The sequence below is a fragment of the Muntiacus reevesi genome, chromosome 20, assembly GCF_963930625.1.
Source record: "Muntiacus reevesi chromosome 20, mMunRee1.1, whole genome shotgun sequence".
NCBI lineage: Eukaryota > Metazoa > Chordata > Mammalia > Artiodactyla > Cervidae > Muntiacus > Muntiacus reevesi.
This window is the reverse complement of record NC_089268.1, coordinates 25,302,931-25,326,152: the sequence shown is the minus strand read 5'-3', so window position 1 is coordinate 25,326,152 and position 23,222 is coordinate 25,302,931. Positions and strand designations below refer to the sequence as shown.

Here is a 23,222-nt window from a genome sequence, read left to right as displayed (position 1 = left end):
CCACTGAGCCTGCGTGAGGGATAACAGTACAGCATCTGCACCATATGCCCAGGTCCAAGTCCTAGTGCGCTCCTAACCCTTCTCTGCCTCAGGGGATAGTGGGGATATCACCTCAAATGGGGATAACTACATCTATCACATAGGATTTTTAAAGAAATTAAGAGTATATATATCACACACATATACATTTATGCCTGGTATATAATTAGTGCTGTATTAGAGTTAGATGTTGTGTTTATTAATTCACCTCATTTCCCCCCATATTCATGTTATTATCTATTTTATCAAGCGCCTGTACACTGACAAATTAGTGTTCATTATATTTTCAAATCAGTCTAGTGGCTATATTTTATATTGTATTTTGTTGTATACTGTATTTTAATAATATCTGCTTAAAACAGAACCAATAAAATCTCCAATAAGGCTAAATAATTCACTATCCTCTCCTGATATAAAAAAATGTAGAAAATCCTCTTATTGTGAAAAGGAAACAGGGAATATAGTGTAGCTAGGATAACAATACAGGAAAAGAAAATTAAGAGTCTTTAAGGTCACTTAAAAATATATTATTGGCTGTATCATGTCTTCATCAAAAAGATTGTTATATTTCCGGACACCTATTGAGCAGAAATTTTGTACTTACACTCTTCTTTAAAAATGATTAAGATGTTGTATATATTTAGCCATTATTTTCTTTCATATAATATCTCTGTGGGTAAGGCTGTGACCTTTTCGCATGGGGTCACTGAAAAGAGACATGACTTTGGGGTGAGTGGCCAGGAAGCCATATTCCCTTCATTCTTAGCTGGTTCCTGACCCAGTCCTGAAAACGGGTACCCAGAATCTTTAAGCTAGCTGTGCCCACCCCCAAAGCCTCTGTCCTTCCCCTGTCTTCCTATCATTTCCTCTCCATCCTATGACCAGACTCTTAAGAATGTACAGGGAACTTTTCAGGAAGTATTGTGATATTTTTTAATGACTCAGACTTGATGATATAAAATATAGCACTGGTGCTAAAACTAAACTATTATATTTTAATGAAAAATCTGCATGTCCTGAGCCATTGAGTGGACCATCCTTCTGACTCTTGAGGGGACAAAATAAGTACCTGCTAACGTGCATTTTGCTTGTAGGTATCCTTCAACTTTTCAACGTGGAAATTCAGAACTTTGGGTCGCCGCTGTATTCATCCGTTGAACTCACTAATGTGTCAGCAGGATCCTGGATAATATCTTCTACTCTGCACCAAAGCTGTGGTGGGGGCATCCATGCAGCTGCCAGTCAGGGAATCATTTTAAATGACAATGTTGTGTTTAGCATTGCTGGCCATGGCGTTGATCTGGAGGGTCAGGACTATTCTCTCTCTAATAACCTTGTGGTTCTGATGACACAGTCAACATGGTCTCCTGGTTGGGTGGCAGGAATCAAAGTGAACGAGGCAAAGAACACTCATCTCCATGGCAATGTTGTGGCAGGATCCGAGAGACTTGGTTTTCACATCCAAGGCCACAGGTGTTCCTCTCCTGAATCTCTTTGGTCTGATAATGTGGCCCACTCAAGTCTTCATGGCCTTCATCTCTATAAGGGGAGTGGACGTGACAACTGCACTGGTATCTCTGGCTTCTTGGCTTTCAAGAACTTTGACTATGGTGCTATGCTTCAAGTGGAGAACAGCGTGGAAATAGAGAACCTCACTCTGGTAGACAATACTGTTGGCCTTTTCACAGCAGTTTATGTGTCTTCTGCTCCACAGTGTTATATCAGAAATCTACAGATTGTGCTTAGGAATTCAGTCATTGTGGCCACTAGCTCATCTTTTGACTGCATTCAAGACAGAGTTAAACCACATTCTGCCAACCTGACATCACGTGATCGAGCTCCTTCCAATCCCAGAGGGGGTCGAGTTGGTATTCTGTGGCCGATATTCACCTCAGAACCAAATCGGTGGCCTCAGGAGCCATGGCACAAAGTGAGGAACGGCCATTTGATTTCAGGCATCATGAAACTTCAAGGTAAGAATTTTGGGTTTCCAAGCAATGTAATCTAATACATCTGCACATAGAACCTTTAATAATATCTTGAAAGTGTATCACCAAAAGAGTACAGTATAGTTTGGTTCTTGCTGTCCAGTTGATCAGCTACTGGGCATTGATGACCACGGGGGTGGTTTATTAATATAATGACAGTGAGTGGTTCATTGAGGAACAAAATTGGGTCATTTGTAGAGATGAACCTTGAGCCTGCCATATAGGGTGAAGTAAATTAAAAAAAGAAAAATATTGTATAGTAATACATGTATGTGGGATCTAGAAAAATGGTACAGATGAACCTAGTTCCAGGGCAGGAATAAAGATGCAGAGAATCTCCACTATATAGAGAATGGACTTGTGAACACGGGATCGGTGAGGGGAGGGTGGGAGATTAGGTTTGACATAAATACACTACTGTGCGTAAAATAGATAGTGGGAACCTGATGTATAGCACAGAGAGCTCAACTCAGTGCTCTGTGAAGGGTGGGATGGGGTGTGAGATTCAAGAGGGAGGGTATACATGTGGAGTTGGCTTAGTTGCTGAGTCGTGTCCTACTCTTGTGACCCCATGGACTGTAGCCTATCAGGCTCCTCTGTCCATGGGATTCTCCTGTCCATTGGCAAGAATACTGGAGTGGGTTGCCATTCATTCTCTTGGGTATCTTTCTGACCCAGGGATTGAACCTGGGGCTCCTGCATTGCAGGCAGACTCTTGGGAAGCCCAAGATTGAGAATAAACATACACACACACACATACACACACACACACACACACACACACACACTGCTGATTCTCTTTACTGTACAGCAGAGACTAACACAAAATTGTAAAGCAATTATATTCCAATAATAAGAAATAGAAAAAATGTCACTGCTCTATACATGTTGAAGAGCTTTCACAGGGAGATATTTAATTTGATTATATGCCTGGTATTGTTTTTCCTATCATGCAGAGGAGGAAATTGATACAGGGAGGGTGTGCCTCAGTGAGGTTGTTAAGAATCTGGTGGGGTAGCCAGGATTAAATTCAGTTATACTATAACCTATGCAGAAAATGTCTCTCAGATCTCTTTTGTACTATTGTATTCACTCCCCATTCAATTTTGATCAAAACTTTTATGGAAAGTATTGCTTGTAAGATGGCAGTGTATTGGAATGCTCTTCTATTTTGCATACAATGTCCATGCCTTCAAGAGTTAAAGGTATTTTAAGTCAAGATTTATGTAAACTCCTGGAACTATTCTGGGCAGTGACTTAAACTTACTCCTGGGCATTAGTATATGAATATTTAGTTATGTAGCCTGTATTTGTGGCTGGTTGTTTACATGATATTATGTTATAATATTAATACTTTATAAACATTTTTTTTCAGATGTGACCTTTTCTAGTTTTGTGAAGAGTTGCTATAGTGATGATCTGGATGTTTGTATTCTGCCCAATGCAGAGAACAGTGGAATCATGCCTCCAATAATGGCAGAGAGGACCAGTCTGCTAAAGATCAAAGATAAACACAAGTTCTACTTTCCTACTTTAAAAACCAGGTACCAGTTTTGGTATTTATAGTAAGCCATACTTATGAAGGATTTCGTAATTCTCCAAGTACCTGAATATGTTTTTTAAACAAGGATAAAATCATCAGTGAGATTAGAGATAAGTCTTTCTAGAAAGATACACTAGATTGATTAGCCCCAATTCTTTCCCTTCCTATATCCATGCCTTTGAGATATGATTTTTGCAATCTCTGTCACTAAACAGAGACTGTTTCTCACTGCCTTGAATGGAGGATGCACCCTGCTATGTCCTCTGACAGAAACAAGAGGCAGAAGTAATGAATTGCAAGTTTTACTGACATTAATTTTTTTTTATCTTTGTTGGAGAGACTTCTCTGGGATATTTTCAGAATCAATGGAAAAAATTGACCCTAATTCTTGACTCGTCTGTGGGGTAGAGCATCACCAGTCTTCAGAAGGAGGCTTGGGAGTCCTTGTGCAGGGACTGGTGGGGAACAGGGCCATGGCTGCTGTCAGAAATCCCTGAAATGAATGATATGACTTATATTAACACTCAGACCAGGCCTAACTACTACTATTCATGAACCAGTGATCTTAGAGTTGCATTAAAAAATCTGAAAACTAGACAAGGAATTGTTTTTTCTCTTTGCCATAAGAGGGAGTGGGAAAGTCAGAAGGAGGGAAAATGGATTACTTTCTCTCTCCTATAACACTGGGGAAACTCTAGTTGTAATAAAAGAATCAGGAAATCCCACCTTATATCAGAAAGTTTGTGTGTTTGGTCCAGCACCAGTCTCTTTTTGGTGCTCTTCCCTGAACCGTTTTTAGAACCTCAACATTATTAGGTATACAGTTTGTGTTATTCTGTCATTTTTTTTTCTTTTGTCCAGTCTTCCTCATGTTCATGTCTTACCTATGGGATGAAATAGTTATAAAGCTAAATGATACTAGTATTTTATTCTTTGTTCTATTAATACCTGACACATGGTAGATATGCAATAAATATTTAATATTATTACTAATGGTACCTAAAAATATTAGCCCCAGAGGAAATTGCATTGATTCTCTATAATTCAGTTTTATAATTGCCAATAACTTGTTTATATACCATGCTTGACTCTAAAGTCTGGTGTCTATTTTTATCACCATTGTATTCCACAATGGCTTTCAGTAAGTTTTCGGTAGGTATTTGTTGAACGTAGATATCTTTTTTCCATCATTGTATATAGTATATATAGTATAATTGATATTTATAATGATAATCTTAAAATACTTCAAGGCCCCAAGTTCCATAAAGCAATGATTGCGTTATGTTTAGTAAATATTAGAAACAAATTTATTGTATCTTTCATTTTAGAAAACTAGTGATCTGTGTTAAGATTATATAACTTGATACCCAGAATATTTGGTTAATAAGAATTTTTTTCTTCTTCACCAAATAACTGTGAAATATCTTTTCCTATCATTTTATTTCTTATCTATGTACACATTATTAGTAATAAAATTTTGTTGAATTTATTATTCACAGTGTCAGCACTACCAATGTATGTTTTCTTTTTGCTGCTTATCATGGAAATGAGACAGTTGCCTTCTATCGGTATTCACAGGAAAGATTTAGAAACACTGGCCTGCTCTGAATCAGATTGTGAAAGCCCTGGAAAATATCTCTTTAAGGATCTGGATGGGAGAACCCTGGGTCTGCCCCCACCAGTTTCTGTATTTCCTAAAACGGAAGCAGAGTGGACTGGATCCTTCTTCAACACAGGTCAGTTAGTTCGATGTGAACTTGACAACTCTAGCAGAGAGAGCGTGAACAGGACTGAGATGGTTTGGTTGTGTGGTCCAGGAGAACAAAATATACTGAAAAAGAACTGAACTGTAGAGTTGGAGTCTGTGCCAATGAGCTGCCCAGCTCACCTCTATCTCAGAAATGAAGTGAAGTGAAAGTCACCCAGTCATGTCTGACTCTTTGTGACCCCATGGACTATACAGTCCATGAAATTCTCTAGGCCAAAATACTGGAGAGGGGAGCCTTTCCCTTCTCCAGGGGATCTTCCCAACCCAGGGATCAAACCCAGGGCTCCCGCATTGCAGGCAGATTCTTTACCAGATGAATCACAAGGGAAGCCCAGGAATATTGGGTGCTTACAGCTGTCACCACACCACTGTTTTGCCCTCCATGAGATTGTCTGTGGTCCATGTCAAAGGTACGATTCCTGACACCCTCCTCTGTGTGCTGGTGAAAAGAACAGTCCTCTCACTAGCTTGGTCACCTGGGCCTGCACTATTTCACAATGTCTGTCTTGGAAGCCAGTCCTCTGGCTTCTGAATCCAGCTTTCTCTTCCATCAGAACTAAATGCTTTCATTCTGGAAAGGGTGGTAGAGTAAATGGCGTTTTCTTTTTTGCCTTCCCTTTCTCTATCTTCTATTTATCCTTGGGGGTCTGTGATCAAATCCCTTCTTCTTCTTGCTTTTACAACTGAAGCCCATTCAGCTATCAGTTTTGATTGCTGGACCCCTGGAGAGAGCATCATCTTTGCACTTGTTGTTCTTTCTACTTCCACAAACAATGCGACTTTGAGTTTACATTTTTATTCAGGTGAAAACTACAGCAAATAAATCCAAAAAACGTCCCCAGCTTTCCTCCCACTTCATTGGTTGATTCTTTTCAAACTTCTTTCCTAGGCTCCCTTTCTCTTTTGGGGCTTCCCTGGTGGCTCGGATGGTAAAGGATCCACCTACAAAGAGGGACACCCAGGTTCGATCTCTGGGTGGGGAAGATCCCCTGGAGAAGGGAATGGCAACCCGCTGCAGTATTCTTGCCTGGAGAATCCCATGGACAGAGGAGCCTCATCCGTGGGGTGGCAAAAAGTTGGACATGACTGAGTGACTAATACTTTCACTTTTGCTTTCTCTTTTGAAGTTCCGAATATTTCAAGACATCCTCAGACCTCTTCTTTTCCTATCATGCCCCCAAGTCCAGAGTTGAAAGTACCATTTAATGTTGATGACCTCCAATTTATATCTCCATCCCAAACTCCTCCATGAACCGTGGTCTGTTATATCCAACTGACATCTAGGAAGTATAATTAGCATGTCAGACTCAACATGGCCCCAGATGGAATTCTTGAGCTCTGTCCCCATTCACAGCTTGTTTCTTGTCTAGTTGACCCTACCTCAATAATTGATACCATCATTCTTTCAATAAATCCTTAGGTGGTTGCCTACCATGTGGGGTTGAAAAGCTGTATATTTTATTTTTTCACCACTCTTTGTCTTGGTTGTGAAACATGATTCAGTGGTGATACTCCAATATTATTACATTATACTCCAATAGGTATTATTACATGTTGCCTACCATCAGTGTGTGGACAAGTTTGAGCATGTGTGTGAGTGGCTGAAGGTAGGATGGACTGCCTTAAGCACCTGATGTTTTAACACCTGATGTTTTAAAGCTTTATAACATCTTAAATGAAGATGCTATAGATTCCAACTGCAGGATTCCTACAATAGTATCTGCTGTTTACCGTGCTACAAGTACAATCTGCGTCTTCTTGCCATGAAGGAGACACACACAGTAAATGGTGCCTTCTGGATATTAACAGGATTGGAGTGTTTTTCTGTGACTTCCAAAATAGGAATAGATCCCTTTTTCTCTAATTCAAGTCCCTTTTCATTTTTTAAACCATTCTTTTTTGCTGCTTTCCAATTCTTGTCCACAATCTGGTGGAGGATAGAAGGACAAATTTAATTTTAAAAGAGTAAAACTGTATTTAGTATTTTTCCTCTTCACGACAAGAACCTGTGATCATCTATAAAACAGTGGAAACAGTCCAAAAAGATGAAAATGGAGGCTGCTGGAACCAGCTCTTCTCTTTATTCCAAATGGCATTGAGCTGAACACACCCTTTTGACGTTTTTCCATTTTATTAGCAAACACTTTGGAGTACATTGCCTTTGAGGTTTATTTTTAATTTGAAAAATACAGATTTTGTTTGCACATAGAAGTTCACATGAAAAATTCAGACAGATATCCACAGGTTCCGACATACTGTCTTATGCTCTGGTGTTGGGAGCAAAAATTATCCATGTGGATCAGCTGTGAGCAATACTCTGCCAGTGGGTTTTGCTATCTGTGTAATGCAGGATGTGTAGCCAGGGGAAAAGTGAGCTGTTAATTTTGTTTTGTACTTATCTGTAAGTTTGCATGTGCAGCCAGTGTTGAAACACACATGGCAACAGAGTGTAAAACAGTTAATCCCATGCAGAAGAGCCTCTAAAAACCATTTGCATTTTATTCTGGAAAGAATTTCTTTTGAACATGGAGGCATTTGATTATCTGAAAATCTAAAATTATTTATAAAAACAGAGGCTTGAAATGAATAACTTCTTTAGGTAGAACTAGAGAGGTACTAGAACTTTTTACCCTGGCTTCTGTCTCATTTCCTGTCTTTCCCAGTATACAAACCTATTGGCCCAATTCATACATATGGGCTACTGATGTTATTAGGAGTGGGCTGAAAGAAGTTAGAGATTTGGTTCCAAGGGTATTTTACAGTTTCTCAGCCATGATGTAGAAAGTAGAAAGGGGCTGTAATGGTAGCTAGCATTCCTTGAGCACCTTTTGCATGCAGAGTGCCGCAGTTGCTATTTTCATTTATTCAGCAAATGCATTTGAGCATGAGTCCACCAGTGCCTTTCTAAGGATGGGAACACTAGTTGTGAATAAGATAACATTCCTGCTTTCCTCAAACTTATGTTCCAGTGGAGATGTATCTATATACCTCTGCTTTTTTATACATCTCTATCTATAAACAAATAAACAAAATAACTAAATAAAGCAAATAAATCAAATAAATAAAACAAAACAAATAAAAAATTCCAATAGTGATGAGAGGTATGAAGAAAATAAAACAGAATTTTGGGCTACAGAGGTAGTTTCAGGTGTGTGTGTGGCATGTGTTGTGTTTGTGTAAGGGAGCTGCTATTAGAGTTACAATTCCAGTGAGGCCTGAATGAGGAGCAAGGAATCACTGCTTTGAGCAGAGGGAGGAACTTTCCAGGGAGAAGGACCAGCCAGAGCATGGACTTTGATACCAGAATGGGCCTGGCCCCTATATATATAAGTATATATATAAATATAAATATATATATATATATATATAAATATGGCCAGAGTTAATTTAGTAAGATGGTATGGAGGATTTTTATGGAGGTGGTGCAGGGATTTTATTCACTCTCTGAAAAGATCATGCAAGCTGCTATGGAGTGAATGGATCATGATGGCAGTGAGGTTGGGAGCAGGTGGTGCAGCTAGAAAGCTGGGGGCTGGGGCCCCATAGACGCAGGACTCCATGGTTTTTCCACTATCCTGTGCTGCCCACAGACTGTGTGGGTCCACAGTGAGGTGATGACAGAAATGTCACATAGAGACAGAGCTACTTGACAGTAATTGTATGTCTGCTGGATCTAATGAGCAAAAATTAGACCATTCATTGTGTATTCTAATTTGTCTGATAATTTGCATTATATTTTAATGTATTGGTTCCCAATAGACTGGAAATTTTGGAACAAACAAAACCCACCCCGTTCTTCTTGCTCTCGTTCTCCTTGTCCTCCTGCCTCCTATTTAGGAGATAAACTTGACATGCTTAGCATAGTGACTTCTGAAGTTGGCTTAAAATCAGAATCATCTAGGACATAAAACATTCATTTGCATGTGGGAGGATTTTGAATTGATAGATATGTGAAGCCCCATCAGGCCTTTATGCTTAACACACACATGCACGTAAACACACAAAAACACGCATTTATACACATCTACACACACATGCACACACACACACAGAAACCCTCCCCAGGTAATTCTGCTGTGCTAAGGTTTGAGAATCACTACTGTAGAGTTGTATACCCCCTTTGAAGTAAATAAACAGGATGTTAAGAAAACAATATTTTTAATTTAAAAAGCAGGCAGTTTCAGTTTCTCATGAAGAATCAAGAATTAGCTTTCTGTGCCAAATACCAGCAGACATAAACATACTTGCTTATTTACACACTGGATATACTTCTGAAAGGAAAAAGAACATTATCTAAGAAGACAGAGAAGTATTTACAATCTAAATTAAGCCTTTCCATAATAAGAATATATTAAATCTTTTTTTAAAAAATTATATTATTTTTCCTATTTTGAAGTGAGTTAAATGACCTCATTGCTGTAATCACTTTCACAGTATATCACTGGATAAAAATGGGTTCAGTACTTAAGTTTATTTTTTAAACTCTATATTGAATCATTATATTTAAAGTCTAAACTCATGATAAGCTTTTCCCACACTTTCCTTGACATCATTCCCAGCAAAGTACTGTGATCTGAACAGGACTTCTGACCAAATCCGCCAGGTGAGAGCCTCCCATTCTTTACCAGGGAAGGGTAAGAAACATTTTTCAAGTCGTGTTACTTCTCAGACACTTCTTGAGAAAGAAAGTTATAAACCATTGTGGAGACCTTAAAAGTGACTAGCCTCAAATCAAAACTAAAAGATGAGGTTGATAAAAAAGAAAATAAAGCTGGCATTTGACTGTCAGCCCATAGAGTGATGAAGTGGTTTCTAACTGAATAATGGGCAAACTCAAGTTTCAGTGTGGAGACGTGCGCTCAGCTGCCTAACAGCCAGAAAGCAGCCAGCATTTTTTCACCTCTTTGTTGCTAGATCTTGAAACATATCTTTTCTTTAAGCTTTCCAGGCTTCTCTTTTTTCCCCAATTTGTCCTGGAATGACAGCAAGATGGTATTATAAAATGGGAGAAGGAGAGGGAGGGAGAAAATGAGAGGACAGAACAGAGAGAGGAAATGGTTGTTAGAAAATTTGTCTGCCAGTATCTGAGCTTGTCGAGGTCTTTTTCTTCTAGCTAGAGGGGGAAATACCATTCTCTTTTCCCAAGCAATTATAGGCCCCAAAGATTGAAACTTGGTATATAGCTCTTTAATCTCAGCAGATATTTATGGTTAAACATTAGACTTTTAGGATTCCAGATGTCGGGGTATTAAAATATAAAGGCACAGTGGAGTCTCAGAAAATATTAGAATCTTTGGGATATGTGATGGCAGGGATTTTTATCCTGAGAAGAGGAGGATGAAGCTTCCAGGGATACTTTGTAAGACCCAAAGAGCCCCTTACTTCTACCTTACTCTCTCCTTCCTCCATGACTTGTCTGGGGCACTGAATGGCATCACAAGATTTGATTGCATTTTGACATAATCCACAATATGAATCGGAAGGATTTTCCTGTGTGATTTGTAAAGGGTGAAGTATTGTAGACAGGCGTTATGATCTGTGGGACCAATTTCCCTTTCCTTTCTTCAATCTAAACATCTTATTCCTGTGATGATCTTGTATCTCAGCCCTACCATTAACAGCTAATACTTGTTGAGTATGTTTCTGACTCTCTGCTAAGAGGTTTGGATGAATGATCTCATTATTAGGGTAGAACAGACAGGATCTACCCTAAGAGATATTTTTGTCCACTCCATTTTTTCCATGTGGAAGCTGATGTAGAGACATAGGCAACTTGTCCAAGTCATACGACTACTTAATAGAAGATTCAGGGCTGAACCCATGTTTTTAACACTATACAGTACTATACATAGTACCCTCCTTTGGTGTTTTCTTGATTCTTCCCCTAGATTGTCCAGTGTAAGCTCTCTGAGTTCTATCAACTTTTCTCACACACAAAGCTCTGTCTACACAGAACAAAGCAAACTGAAACTGTGTAATTATTCCAGCAATTATCCACCCCAACTAACAATAATAATAGTTACCATTTATCTGGCATATTCCATGTGCCACGCATTATGCTAAGTGGTTTATAAACATACCCATTTATCCCTACAACAGCCTTAACATGTAGGGATTATTATCCCTTTCAGCACTGGAAGGAATAGGGGTTTAGAAAAGTTAACTAATTTTTCATGGTCCCACAGCTAGAATGTGTAGAACCAAGATTTATATCTGTATGTGTCTGACTCCAAAGTCTGGGCTCGTAAACATTTCTAGATAATTGTCATCGTGTGGTCTGAATCATCTGGTGGTATGCTGTACAAAGATATATTTAACCGAATAATCCACATATTTCCACTTTACATTGTAGGAAATAGATGTTTAGATTTTTAAAAGTAACTGTCAGTTACTATAACATTTTGGAAAGACAGTGTAATAGCAACCATACAGAAAGCCCATGTATATAGCCATTTCCCGTGAACAGACTAAATGGATTCTGTCATATCTAAGAAAAGCATTTTGCCAGCATTAACCACTGGATGTTGTGTGATGGAAATAACCTTGTATGGAGAAAAAGCTTTGGTTGTGAGATCAAAAAAATATTATTGTAATTTTTCTGTAGCTTCTCCTTTTCCTCCAATTAATTAATGTAGAGCTTTTTTCCAACTCAGATAAATGTTACTGAGTACTCAGTGAGAACAAAGCCCTGTGTACTGTTGGTGTAGCCTAGTAGGGGCGTCAAGGTAAACAAGAATGGAAGTTATATATGAAAGAGAAATCAAGAGTTGTGTTTAGAAGCAGCAGACACAGGGATTCCTGTGTGTTGCAAAGTAACAGCTCCCTTGTGGGATGCTTTCTGCTCCCACATACAGTTGGGACTCCATCTCTTTTTGTCTTTGCTTCGTCTAACACTCAATTCCATTATAGCTTATATCATGCTCTATAGTCATCAATTTACAAGCCTGCCTTCTCTCCAGACTGAGTACCTTGAAGGCAAACATCTTTGAAATTTTAGTACAATCTTTGAAACATAATAGGTGCCCAGCAACTGTTTGCTGAGTGAAGGAATAAATGAATATATGGGTGACTAAATGAGTGTAAAATTCAAGTTGAAGTTCGCCAGGCAACTGTTCCACAAAATACGTTTTGCAAATTTAATCAATGCATGATTTGTTTTTTTTAATTAACTTATTGGTTATAATTGGAAGCTAATTACTTTACAATATTTTGGTAGTTTTTGCCATATATGATTTGTTTTTGTATTTTTAAAGAATGCTTCCCATTCACTTATCTCAGGAGACTATGAAAATGTGATGCTTTGCCAAATAAATGTTGTAACCTCTGACCATTCCCATTTTGAAGATTCATCATGTGCATTAAAATATTAAAGGTTCTGATAAATCTTGAAATTAAAAAAAAATACTGCTTAACTTTGTGTTATCCAGTATTTATCAAACTTTTTGGATACAGACTACATTTTTACACTACACATGAGTACTTCTTGAAATTCAGTTCAGTTCAGTGACTCAGTCGTGTCTGACTCCTTGTGACTCCATGGACTGCAACACACCAGGCCTCCCTGTCCATAACCAACTCCCCCAACTTGCTCAAAACTCATGTCCAACGAGTCAGGGAGGGAGGCCATCCAACCATCTCATCCTCTGTCATCCCCTTCTCCTCCTGCCTTCCATCTTCCCAGCATCAGGGTCTTTTCAAATGGGTCACCTCTTCTCATCAGGTGGCCAAAGTATTGGAGTTTCAGCTTCAGCATCAGTCCTTCCAATGAATATTCAGGACTGATTTCCTTTAGGATGGACTGGTTGGATCTCCTTGCAGTCCAAGAGACTCTCAAGAGTCTTCTCCAACACCACAGTTCAAAAGCATCATTTCTTTGGTGCTCAACTTTCTTTATAGTCCAACTCTCACACCCATACATGACTACTGGAAAAACCATAGCTTTGAATGGATGGACCTTTGTTGGCAAAGTAATGTCTCAGTGTCTCTGCTTTTTATTTATTTTTGTTGTTGTTGTTGTATATCAGTGTTTTTTTTCCCCCATTTATTTTTATTAGTTCGAGGCTAATTACTTTACAATATTGTAGTGGTTTTTGTCATACATTGACATGAATCAGCCATGGATTTACATGTGTTCCCCATCCCAATCCCCCCTCCCACCTCCCTCTCCACCCGATCCCTCTGGGTCTTTCCAGTGCACCAGGCCCGAGCACTTGTCTCACGCATCCAACCTGGGCTGGTGATCTGTTTCACTCTAGATAATATACATGTTTCAATGCTGTTCTCTTGAAACATCCCACCCTTGCCTTCTCCCACAGAGTTCAAAAGTCTGTTCTGTACATTGTGTCTCTTTTTCTGTTTTGCATATAGGGTTATCGTTACCATCTTTCTAAATTCCATATATACGTGTTAGTATACTGTATTGGTCTTTATCTTTCTGGCTTACTTCACTCTGTTTAATGGGCTCCAGTTTCATCCATCTCATTAGAACTGATTCAACTCCTGCAGCTCAATTCCAGAAAAATAAATGACCCAATCAAAAAATGGGCCAAAGAACTAAACAGACATTTCTCCAAAGAAGATATACAGATGGCTAACAAACACATGAAAAGATGCTCAACATCACTCATTATCAGAGAAATGTAAATCAAAACCACAATGAGGTACTGTTACACACCAGTCTGGATGGCTGCTTTCCAAAAGTCTACAAGCAATAAATGCTGGAGAGGGTGTGGAGAAAAGGGAACCCTCTTACACTGTTGGTGGGAATGCAAACTAGTACAGCCGCTATGGAGAACAGTGTGGAGATTTCTTAAAAAACTGGAAATAGAACTGCCATATGACCCAGCAATCCCACTTCTGGGCATACACACTGAAGAAACCAGATCTGAAAGAGACAGGTGCACCCCAATGTTCATCGCAGCACTGTTTATAATAGCCAGGACATGGAAGCAACCTAGATGCCCATCAGCAGATGAATGGATAAGGAAGCTGTGGTACATATACACAATGGAATATTACTCAGCCATTAAAAAGAATTCATTTGAATCAATGTCTCTGCTTTTTAAATTGCTGTCTAGGTTGGTCATAACTTTTCTTCCAAGGAGCAAGCATGTTTTAATTTCATGGCTATAGTCACCATCTGCAGTGATTTTGGAGCCCCCCAAAATAAAGTCTGCCACTGTTTCCACTGTTTCCCCATCTATTTGCCATGAAGTGATGGACCAGATGCCATGATCTTAGTTTCCTGAATGCTGAGTTTTAAGTCAACTTTTTCACTCTCCTCTTTCACTTTCATCAAGAGGCTCTTTAGTTCTTCTTCACTTTCTACCACAAGGGTGGTGTCATCTGCATATCTAAAGTTACTGATATTTCTCCTGGCAATCTTGATTCTAGCTTGTGCTTCATCCTGTCCAGCATTTTTCCTTGAAATCAGTGTATGTCAGAATATATTTTGTGGAATATTATCTCATATTAATCCATTTGCCTGCAGAAATAACATGCCAGTTGAAAAGAAATGATAAGATTACAGTATTTTGTATTTTGATGGTTTCTTGAAGGTCAATCATTTCTACTTCCTACTTCCCATTCAATGCAAAGATGGCCTCTATTGGTAGCTTTCTCAGAAAGTGGGAATTCATTCTCTTACAAGACTGCCAACTATATTCTGATTAATTTTAGTTGTTAGAGTCTTCCTGCTATGATTCCTACCCACTGATCTAGTTTGCTTTCTAGTAACAGAGTATAAATAGTTATTTCCATATTGCAGCTTTTTATATATTCAAAGGCAGTTAAACAGTGATCTTATAATAAACAAATATACCTCTTTCAAGCAAAGAAATGCTAAATTTTTCTCTTAGTCAACATATGACGGACTTCTTCAGAATTTTGCTTTCTAAATGGGCTTATTTTGATGTTCCTTAACTTGTTGATGATTTTTCAAAATGTAGGAAGCAGGACTAATCATTGCCTATTCAGAAAAGCATTGTCCAATAGAAATAATATTGAAAATGGCAAGAGTAATTTAAATTTTCTAGGGTCCAGGTTAAAATTAAAAAAAGGAAAATGAAACAGATTAAATTTAATTTAATAATATATTTTATTTAATCCAATAAATTCAGGGTATTATTTTGAGGTATAATCAGTGTAAAATTATAGACATATTTGCATTTTTTTATACTGTCTTTGAAATTTCACATGCATTTTGCAGTTATAACACATCTCAATTCAGAAACTACATTTTCATCAGGAATATTTGATCTGTATCTAGATTTCATAAACTTCACAACTCAAAAGTAGATGTATGTACAAGTTGTTCCAAATATACCTGAACATTTTCATAACTAAATTATTAGTTTTACACTTTTAAATTGTATTTAATTAAAATTATATACAATTTAAAATTTAGTTCTTTACTTGCAATAGTCATATTACAAGGGCTAAATGTATGTAGATGAGTATTTTCTTCCTTTGTTCTGGATGGACAAGTATTAAAGAAAATTGATATTTTAGACCTTTGTGCTAGACTTTGTCTCTGTTAAATTTCATTTTTGTAAGTCATTTTTATCAGATACATCTGATGTGTCATCAGATACTTCTTTGGGTTCTAGGATTAGAAACTAACCACAGAATTAGAGACCACCTAATTGGTTCTGAGCATGTAGCTCAAATCAGTAAAAGAGATTAACTTGTCTTATGGGAATAATCTGTCATTAGCAGAACCTACTGTATAAATATCCAGTCTTCTAAACAAATCATCAAGGTTTCCTGAGAGTGGGAATTTTACTACTCAGAATTTTACTATTTCTCAATCCTTTGTTGAGCAATCTATTCACATTTCTGCAGAAGGAAATGGCAACCCACTCCAGTATTCTTGCCTGGAAAAGCCCATGGACAGAGGAGCCTGGTGGGCTATAATCCATGGGGTCACAAGAGTTGGACATGACTTAGCGACTAAACCACCACGACCACCGTTCACATTTCTGTGCTCTGTCATGGGCTTCCTTGATGGTTTAGAGGTAAACAATTAACCAGCCAATGCAAGAGATGTGGGTTTGATCCCAGGGTTGGGGAAATCCCCTGGAGAAGGAAAAGGCAGCCCAATCCAGTATTGTTGCCTGGGAAATCCTATGGACAGAGCAGCCTGGTGGGCTGCGGTACATAGGGTCACAAGGAGTCAGACTCGATTTAGTGACTAAGCAACAAGGCTGTGTTATATGAGAAGCAGTAGCATCAGTGTTCCACAAGAGGGACTATTTTTGAGTGTAACTAAGTGAAATTTCTTTCCTTTTTTTTTTTTTAATTACTACGTTGATGTTTACTTTTCTAATGTTAAAAAAATTTACATGTATTTGTACACACATATGTATCTTCATTTAACATGATATTATAAATCTTCTTTAGTCTCAAGTTTGGATTTGAAATTTATGGTGGGGAATTTTAAACTAATTTTTTTGTATATTATAGAGTCTGTACTTGTACACATGTAACCGGATATTTTTAAGTTGTATACAATTGAAAGGTATATGGATTCATGACTTGTTTTTGCCATGATAAGATACTGGCTCTCTCCTTTCTCTTGTTCATTTTCTTGTCTTTTCTTTATTTCGCCCTTCCTCCCCTGCTCTCTGCCTTGGATTATTTCTGCCTTGGATTATATCTCTGCCAGGAATTCACTAAATAGTAAACTGTGGTCTTATTCTTAAAATTTTAATAATGGAGGAATCCTTCAGTACTGCTTTTATTCCTTTGGTACAAAAATTTTTGAAAGCTTTAGAGGAAAGCTCAGAGTTCAGCTGATTTTATGCCTAAGACAGATGTTGTCAGTGATTTTGATTATTTTGTGTGTGTGTGTGTGTGTGCATTTTAATGGGAGGAAATACTTCCATTAGGCAGACCCACCAAAAAATAAAGTGATTTTGCCTTACCAATGGATACTAAATAAGTTCATGACTGAGACCTTCTGATACCAATATTATGAATCTGAAATATTCTTTGATTTAGTTTAAGTTTTTCTCCATGTATTTGCACACTTGCTAGATGTAAAATCAATGCTATTTTGTGACAATCTGAATGCATTAATTAAAATATCCTAGAAACAGATATATGGATGGAACAAAATTTTTTAAAAGGTCAAAAATAGATACCAAATGCATTTAAGAACTTAGTTTATAACTAAGATGACATTTTAAATCATGGGAAAATAGAAGTTATTGATGTTGAGGCATTTGGTTAATTACTCAGGGGAAAAAATTAGGAATTTATATCTTTCCCTTTATAAAAATTAATTTCATATTGATTCAAAGTGAAAAAATATATGGGATAACCAGGAAATATTGGTAAGGTTATATATATTCTTAGTTATAGAGATTTTTCTTAGCATGAAATAAAAATCTAGTACACATATGTAAATGTTTGATAAATTTGCCTTGTATGAATTTAAAAGTTCTGCAAAGGATATTAAAAACTACACTTAAAAATTAGAAAGAAATTACAACTCATATAGAAAAGGGCTAATCATCTTAATATAGAAAAATATTCTTACTAATATTTAAGAAAAAACTATTCAAAATATGTTCAAAGAATTTTGAACTTCATTTCACAGATAAATAAATACAAATGCCAAAAAACATACAGAAAGCCAAACAAAACACAGAAAATGAGAAAGATGAGTTCTTTCTTAATCAGAGCACAGGTTAGGAGGTTTTACATGAGTTGAACTGCCTGGGCTGTGTCCACTTGCTAGATGGGCAACTCCAAGAAAGCTTCTAGTTTCTCTGAGCCTCAGTTTCCTCATTTAGGAAGTAGAGACATTAATAGTATATACTTACATGATTGGGCTTCCCTAGTGGCTCAGTGGTAAAGAATCTGCCCGCAATGCAGGAGACCCAGGAGACACATGTTCGATCCCTGGGCTGGGAAGATCCCCTGGAGGAGGGCACGGCAACCCACTCCAGTATTCTTGTCTGGAGAATTCCATGGACAGAGGAACTGGTGGGCTACAGTCCATAGGGTCGCAAAGAGTAGGACATGACTGAAGCGACTGAGCACACATTCACTTACATGATTATTTTAAGGATTACGAGAGAGCAACTCAACAAAAGTGTCCACCAGTACTACTAAGACAATGATGACCCTTGCCACTGTATTTACTATTAATATGTTTATTTTCACAGTCTTGTTGACAACCAAATGTCTATACATTGACTTCCACAACTCCATTTTTAGGAAATTATCCTAAAATTTTTTATGAAATGAATAAAAAAGACAGTAAAACACACACAATGAAAAGGAAAAGACTCTGTCTTTACCCTCAGCAATCCCGATCTTCAGTGCTGCCCCTTAGAGGGAAGTTGCCATTTTTAAAAATCATGTATATGTATTACTTATTATTTTAATCAGAATAATGACAGTAAAACTCATTTATATAACAAATGGGAATCCTGAAATATGGGTTGGTTATTATGTAAAGCATGTCAGGAAAAGGGACACAGAAGAAAAGATATTTTCCTAGACCTAGAAGCCAATCTCTCTACTACAGAATTACGGACTCCCTGTAGGACCCAATTCCAATTTGCTTAACTCCCTCACAGGAGAAATGTTAATGAAATTGAATATAAGTTCCTGAAAGTAATTGCCATGGAGAAAGGGAGTTGAAGCTGACTTTTTTTTTTCTGTGGCTGTGGATAATAATCTCTTCCCTTTTGGGTGATGTTGGTGAGATGCAACTTTCCTTAGGTATAGCCCATGTGGACCCATCCCTACATCTAGGCCATATTCTTGTTTGAGGCCATATTCTTCTTGTTTGAGCACTTTAGAGGCAAAGAAGCAGATCCTGGAGTTATAAAACTCACAACGCCTATAAGCTACTCAGCAGCTCACCTGGCTTGGAATGGATGCTAAGTAAGTACTAGTGACCACTGGTTTGTTGACTGGGATGATGACTTGAACATTTGGGCATCCATCTTAACTGGTTCTCTTACCAGTTTTCTGCTGCCATGAGAGATTGCTATAAATGTAGTGGAGTGGTTGAAAGTCACTCAGTCATGTCTGACTCTTTGCAACCTCATGGACTGTAGCCCTCCAGTCTCCTTAGTCCATGGGTTTCTCCATGAAAGATACTGAAGTGGGCTGTCATTCCATTTTCCAGGGGATCTTCCTGACCCAGGAATCAAAACCGGGCCTGCTACATTGCAGGCAGGTTCTTTACCGTCTGAGCCACCAGGGAAGCCCACTCAATGTAGTGGCTTAAGGGAACACCCTTGACTGTCTCATAGTTTTACAAGTCAGAAGTCTGGACACTTGGCTGGTTTCTCTGCTCAGAGCCTCTCAAGGCTGAAATTTAGCTGTTGGCAGGACTGCATTTCTTTCTTGAGTCTTTCTGGATGAATCCACTTCCAATCTGACTCAGGTTTTTGTCCTGATTCAGTTCCATGTGACTATAGGACAAAGATTTCTATTCCCTTGCTGGTTGTAGGCTGGGCAGGGGGTAGGTGGGGCTCATGCTTAAAGTTTAGGGCTACCCACTCTCCTTGCCTGTGACCCACTTCACCTGCAAAGCTAGCATCGGTGACTTGTGTCCATCTCATGCTTTGAATTTCTCTTGCCTTCTCTTCTGCAGCATCTCTCTGATTCTAGCCAGTGAAAGTTCTTTGCTTTTAAGAATTTATAGGGCTCAATTGAGCCCACACAGATAAACTTCCCATTTCAAGATCCACAAACCTAATCACACAACCAAAGTCCTTTTGCCATATTCACATGTTCAAGAAGAGGGCTTGGACATGTTTGGGAGGTTATTACTCAGCTTGCCATAGTTCTTTGTAAAGCTATAGTTGTAGTTTTAGAAGGTGGAAGAGCGTGAGCTAGTAAGCTGGAATACTGATGCTACCTCTGAAAGATTTCTTTTTTCTCAGAAAAGAAGGAATACCTGGTTTATCTGATTTCAGAGTTATTGTAGAAATATGGAGGACTCTGTATCCTCTCTCCAGGGAGAACATCAGATTTTGATGGAAAAATTATCAGTATAACTGTATTTATTTGATATGATTATGTAACATTATGATTCTTAAGCTTATTTTTGTCTCACCTTTGTTAAAATTTGAAGCAAAAAGTATTTTACAGGCATACCGCAGAGATACTGAAACTTTGGTTCCGGATTGTGCAATAAAGTGAATATCACAAAAAGCAGATCTTATAAATGTTTTGGTTTCCCAGTACATATAAGAGTTATGCTTATATTATGCTGTAGTCTCTTAAATGTGCAATAACATTTATCTTTTAAAAAAGCAATAATACATATCCCTTCATTAAAAAATACTTATTGCTAAAAAATGCTAAACATCTTCTGAACCTTCAGTGATTTGTCATCTTTTTGCTGGTAGAAGGATTGAATTATTGTGATAATTACTCATATATGACACAGAGACACAAAGTGAGCAAATGCTGTTGGGAAAATGGTCCTGACAGACCTACTTCATGCAGGGTTGCCACACGGCTTCAATTTGTAAAAATCTCAGTATTTCCAGAGTGTAACAAAATGAGGTATGCTTGTGTCTTGATATGCATTTGAATATGTATTTTAAAAAATTAATTTTATTATAGTTGCTTTACAATATTCTGTTAGTTTCTACTGTACAACAAAGTGAATCAGCTATATGTATACATATTTCTCGTCCTTTTTGGATTTCCTCCTCATTTAGGTCACCACAGACCATTGGGTAGAGTGCCCTGTGCTATACAGTAGGTTCTCAATAGTTATCTATTTCATACATAGTATCAATAATATGATCAACATAGTATCATAAGTATCAATATATCCATCCCAGTCTCCCAGTTCATCACCTCCTTTCCCCCTTGGTAACCATACATACATTTGTTACATGTGTTTTAACTATGACTTTATTATAAACTGTCATTGATTGATCCTTTTGAACTGTGGTGTTGGAGAAGACTCTTGAAAGTCCTTAGGACTGCAAGGAGATCAAACCAGTCAATCCTGAAGGAAATCACTCCTGAATAATTATTGGAAAGACTAATACTGAAGCTGAAGCTCCAGTACTTTGGCTACCTGATGCGAAGAACTGACTCATTGGAAAAGACCCTGATGCTGGGAAGATTGAAGGCAGGAGGAGAAGGGGATGACAGAGGATGAGATGGTTGGATGGCCTCACTGACTCATTGGACATGAGTTTGAGCAAGCTGGGGGAGTTGGTGATGGACAGGGAAGCCTGGCGTGCTGCCGTACATGGAGGTCGCAAAAAGTTGGAAATGACTGAGCAACTGAACTGAATTGTCATTGATATATTTATTTACCATGATACCACTTTGAAATACAGCCTCAGTCACCAAATTACCCCTGAGTTAAGGGAACAGAATGTAGGCATTAGGAAGTCCTGAATGTCCAGTGCTTGGTGATGCTTGGTGACACAAATGTAAACTTCTGTAGTAAGGGAAAACAGCTAATTTTCCCTTGCTCTCTCAGACACATCGATAGCCCACCCAAATAGCTGAGTATGAACCTGCAAAAGCTTAGATGAGGGAGCACTGCATTTTGCAGCAATTAATTCTGCAGAGGAAGCAGTCTGTTTAAAGATGCCTGCAGCACTCACTAAAATGGGGGCTGTTTTTCAAGGCCACCAGAGCTGCAGTGGGCTCAGGCTGGTTCATCAACAAAAAATGCTAGAATATGGCCTCCTGGGTTTTGCAAAAGGAGGGACTGGAGGGGCAATGAATTATGCTCACCTGCTAGAGCTGGGTGAAGTCTGTAATTGTTTAGCCCCCTAGCACTCCCCTGCAAGGGTTAAAATGACAGAGATATTAGTTGGTGATGGCTAAAATTGTTGGTTTGAAGCTCTCGGCAATACGCAGACTGTTATTTACCGGACTTGGTCGATTTACTTCTTAATGCAATAATGACCTGTGAAATGAAACGTGAGCTAGACAATTGTTCCTCATTGTTTCCAGTAAAACAGCCCTTCATACCCCATTAAACCACCATTAATTCCATATGAAAGAGAGTCACGCACAAGTGCAGGATGGTCTCTCTTTCTCGGACTTTCCTGCTCCTGTGCTCCAGTTTTATTTTTCTTCTTTTATTTCGTATTTCCCTTTTTCTTCCTCTTTTCCTCCATTCCTCCAAATGGAATATGGACATCTTGGAGTCCATGGTGGGAAATTCTTCCAAAGGATACTCTGAGTTACATCTCCTCCCAGAACAGGGGCAGGGTTTCAGTTGCCAAACCTCCACCTGGCTCGGTTGTTTGCCTTGGACATGAAAATAGCTACAGAAACAGAAGAGTTTTAAAAAACAAGGAGCAGTTGTTTAGTCTTGTTTAAAAAAGATCCAGATGCCTATTCCACATGGATAGGTGCTCGTCTTCCCACACTGGTTGCCAAGGAACTACCTCCAGGTAAGCCAGCCGTGTGGATTGGTGATACACTTTCTCTGGCCTTGGGAGGGGTCCTTCCCACATCAGGAACACACAGGAGACACAGGAAGCCCCTCTCTGTTCCAGGAACCTGAATAGTTTTGAGATGCTTTCCCTTCTCCCGGGACCTATTCTAACTCCCCTCTAACAAAGGCCCCAGCCTGGAAGCACTAAGCCATGTGGCATGATAGCTGCTTCTGGAGCATTTCTTCTCACTGACTCTTGTGTCCTTATAACCTCATAGCTGGCACCCATCTTAATTTTTTTCACTGACACTATGGAATGTTTTGCTATTCATTTTGCATCTTACTGAAACCAAGCAAGGCCTCTCTGTGTTTCTCATTTCTTGTTTGTAGGAGAAAGACTGTAGTCTCCTAGACTTTTCTGGAGTTCCAAAGAGCAGACTCAAGCAGTTACTAATTAGGAAAATGAGGGAATGCAGAAACAGAGGAAAAGCAGTC

General features: G+C 38.4%; 1 protein-coding gene across 11 annotated transcripts in view; it reads left to right on the top strand.

Moving 5' to 3' along the window:
* Positions 1–23,222, top strand: part of PKHD1 (PKHD1 ciliary IPT domain containing fibrocystin/polyductin) — a 432,300-nt gene that overhangs the window by 316,877 nt on the left and 92,201 nt on the right. For 9 of the 11 annotated variants that reach the window (XR_010660007.1, XM_065912087.1, XM_065912089.1 and 6 more), the window contains 3 exons: positions 1,134–2,012; positions 3,403–3,571; positions 5,149–5,306. Coding sequence is in view for 10 of the 11 variants with exons in the window: in XM_065912087.1 (XP_065768159.1) it covers positions 1,134–2,012; positions 3,403–3,571; positions 5,149–5,306 (1,206 nt within the window). In the remaining variant the exon portion in view is untranslated. Of the gene's footprint in view, positions 1–1,133; positions 2,013–3,402; positions 3,572–5,148; positions 5,307–6,227; positions 6,750–23,222 lie in introns of those variants that run through there. The other 2 variants (XM_065912093.1, XM_065912091.1) reach the window with 2 other exon arrangements.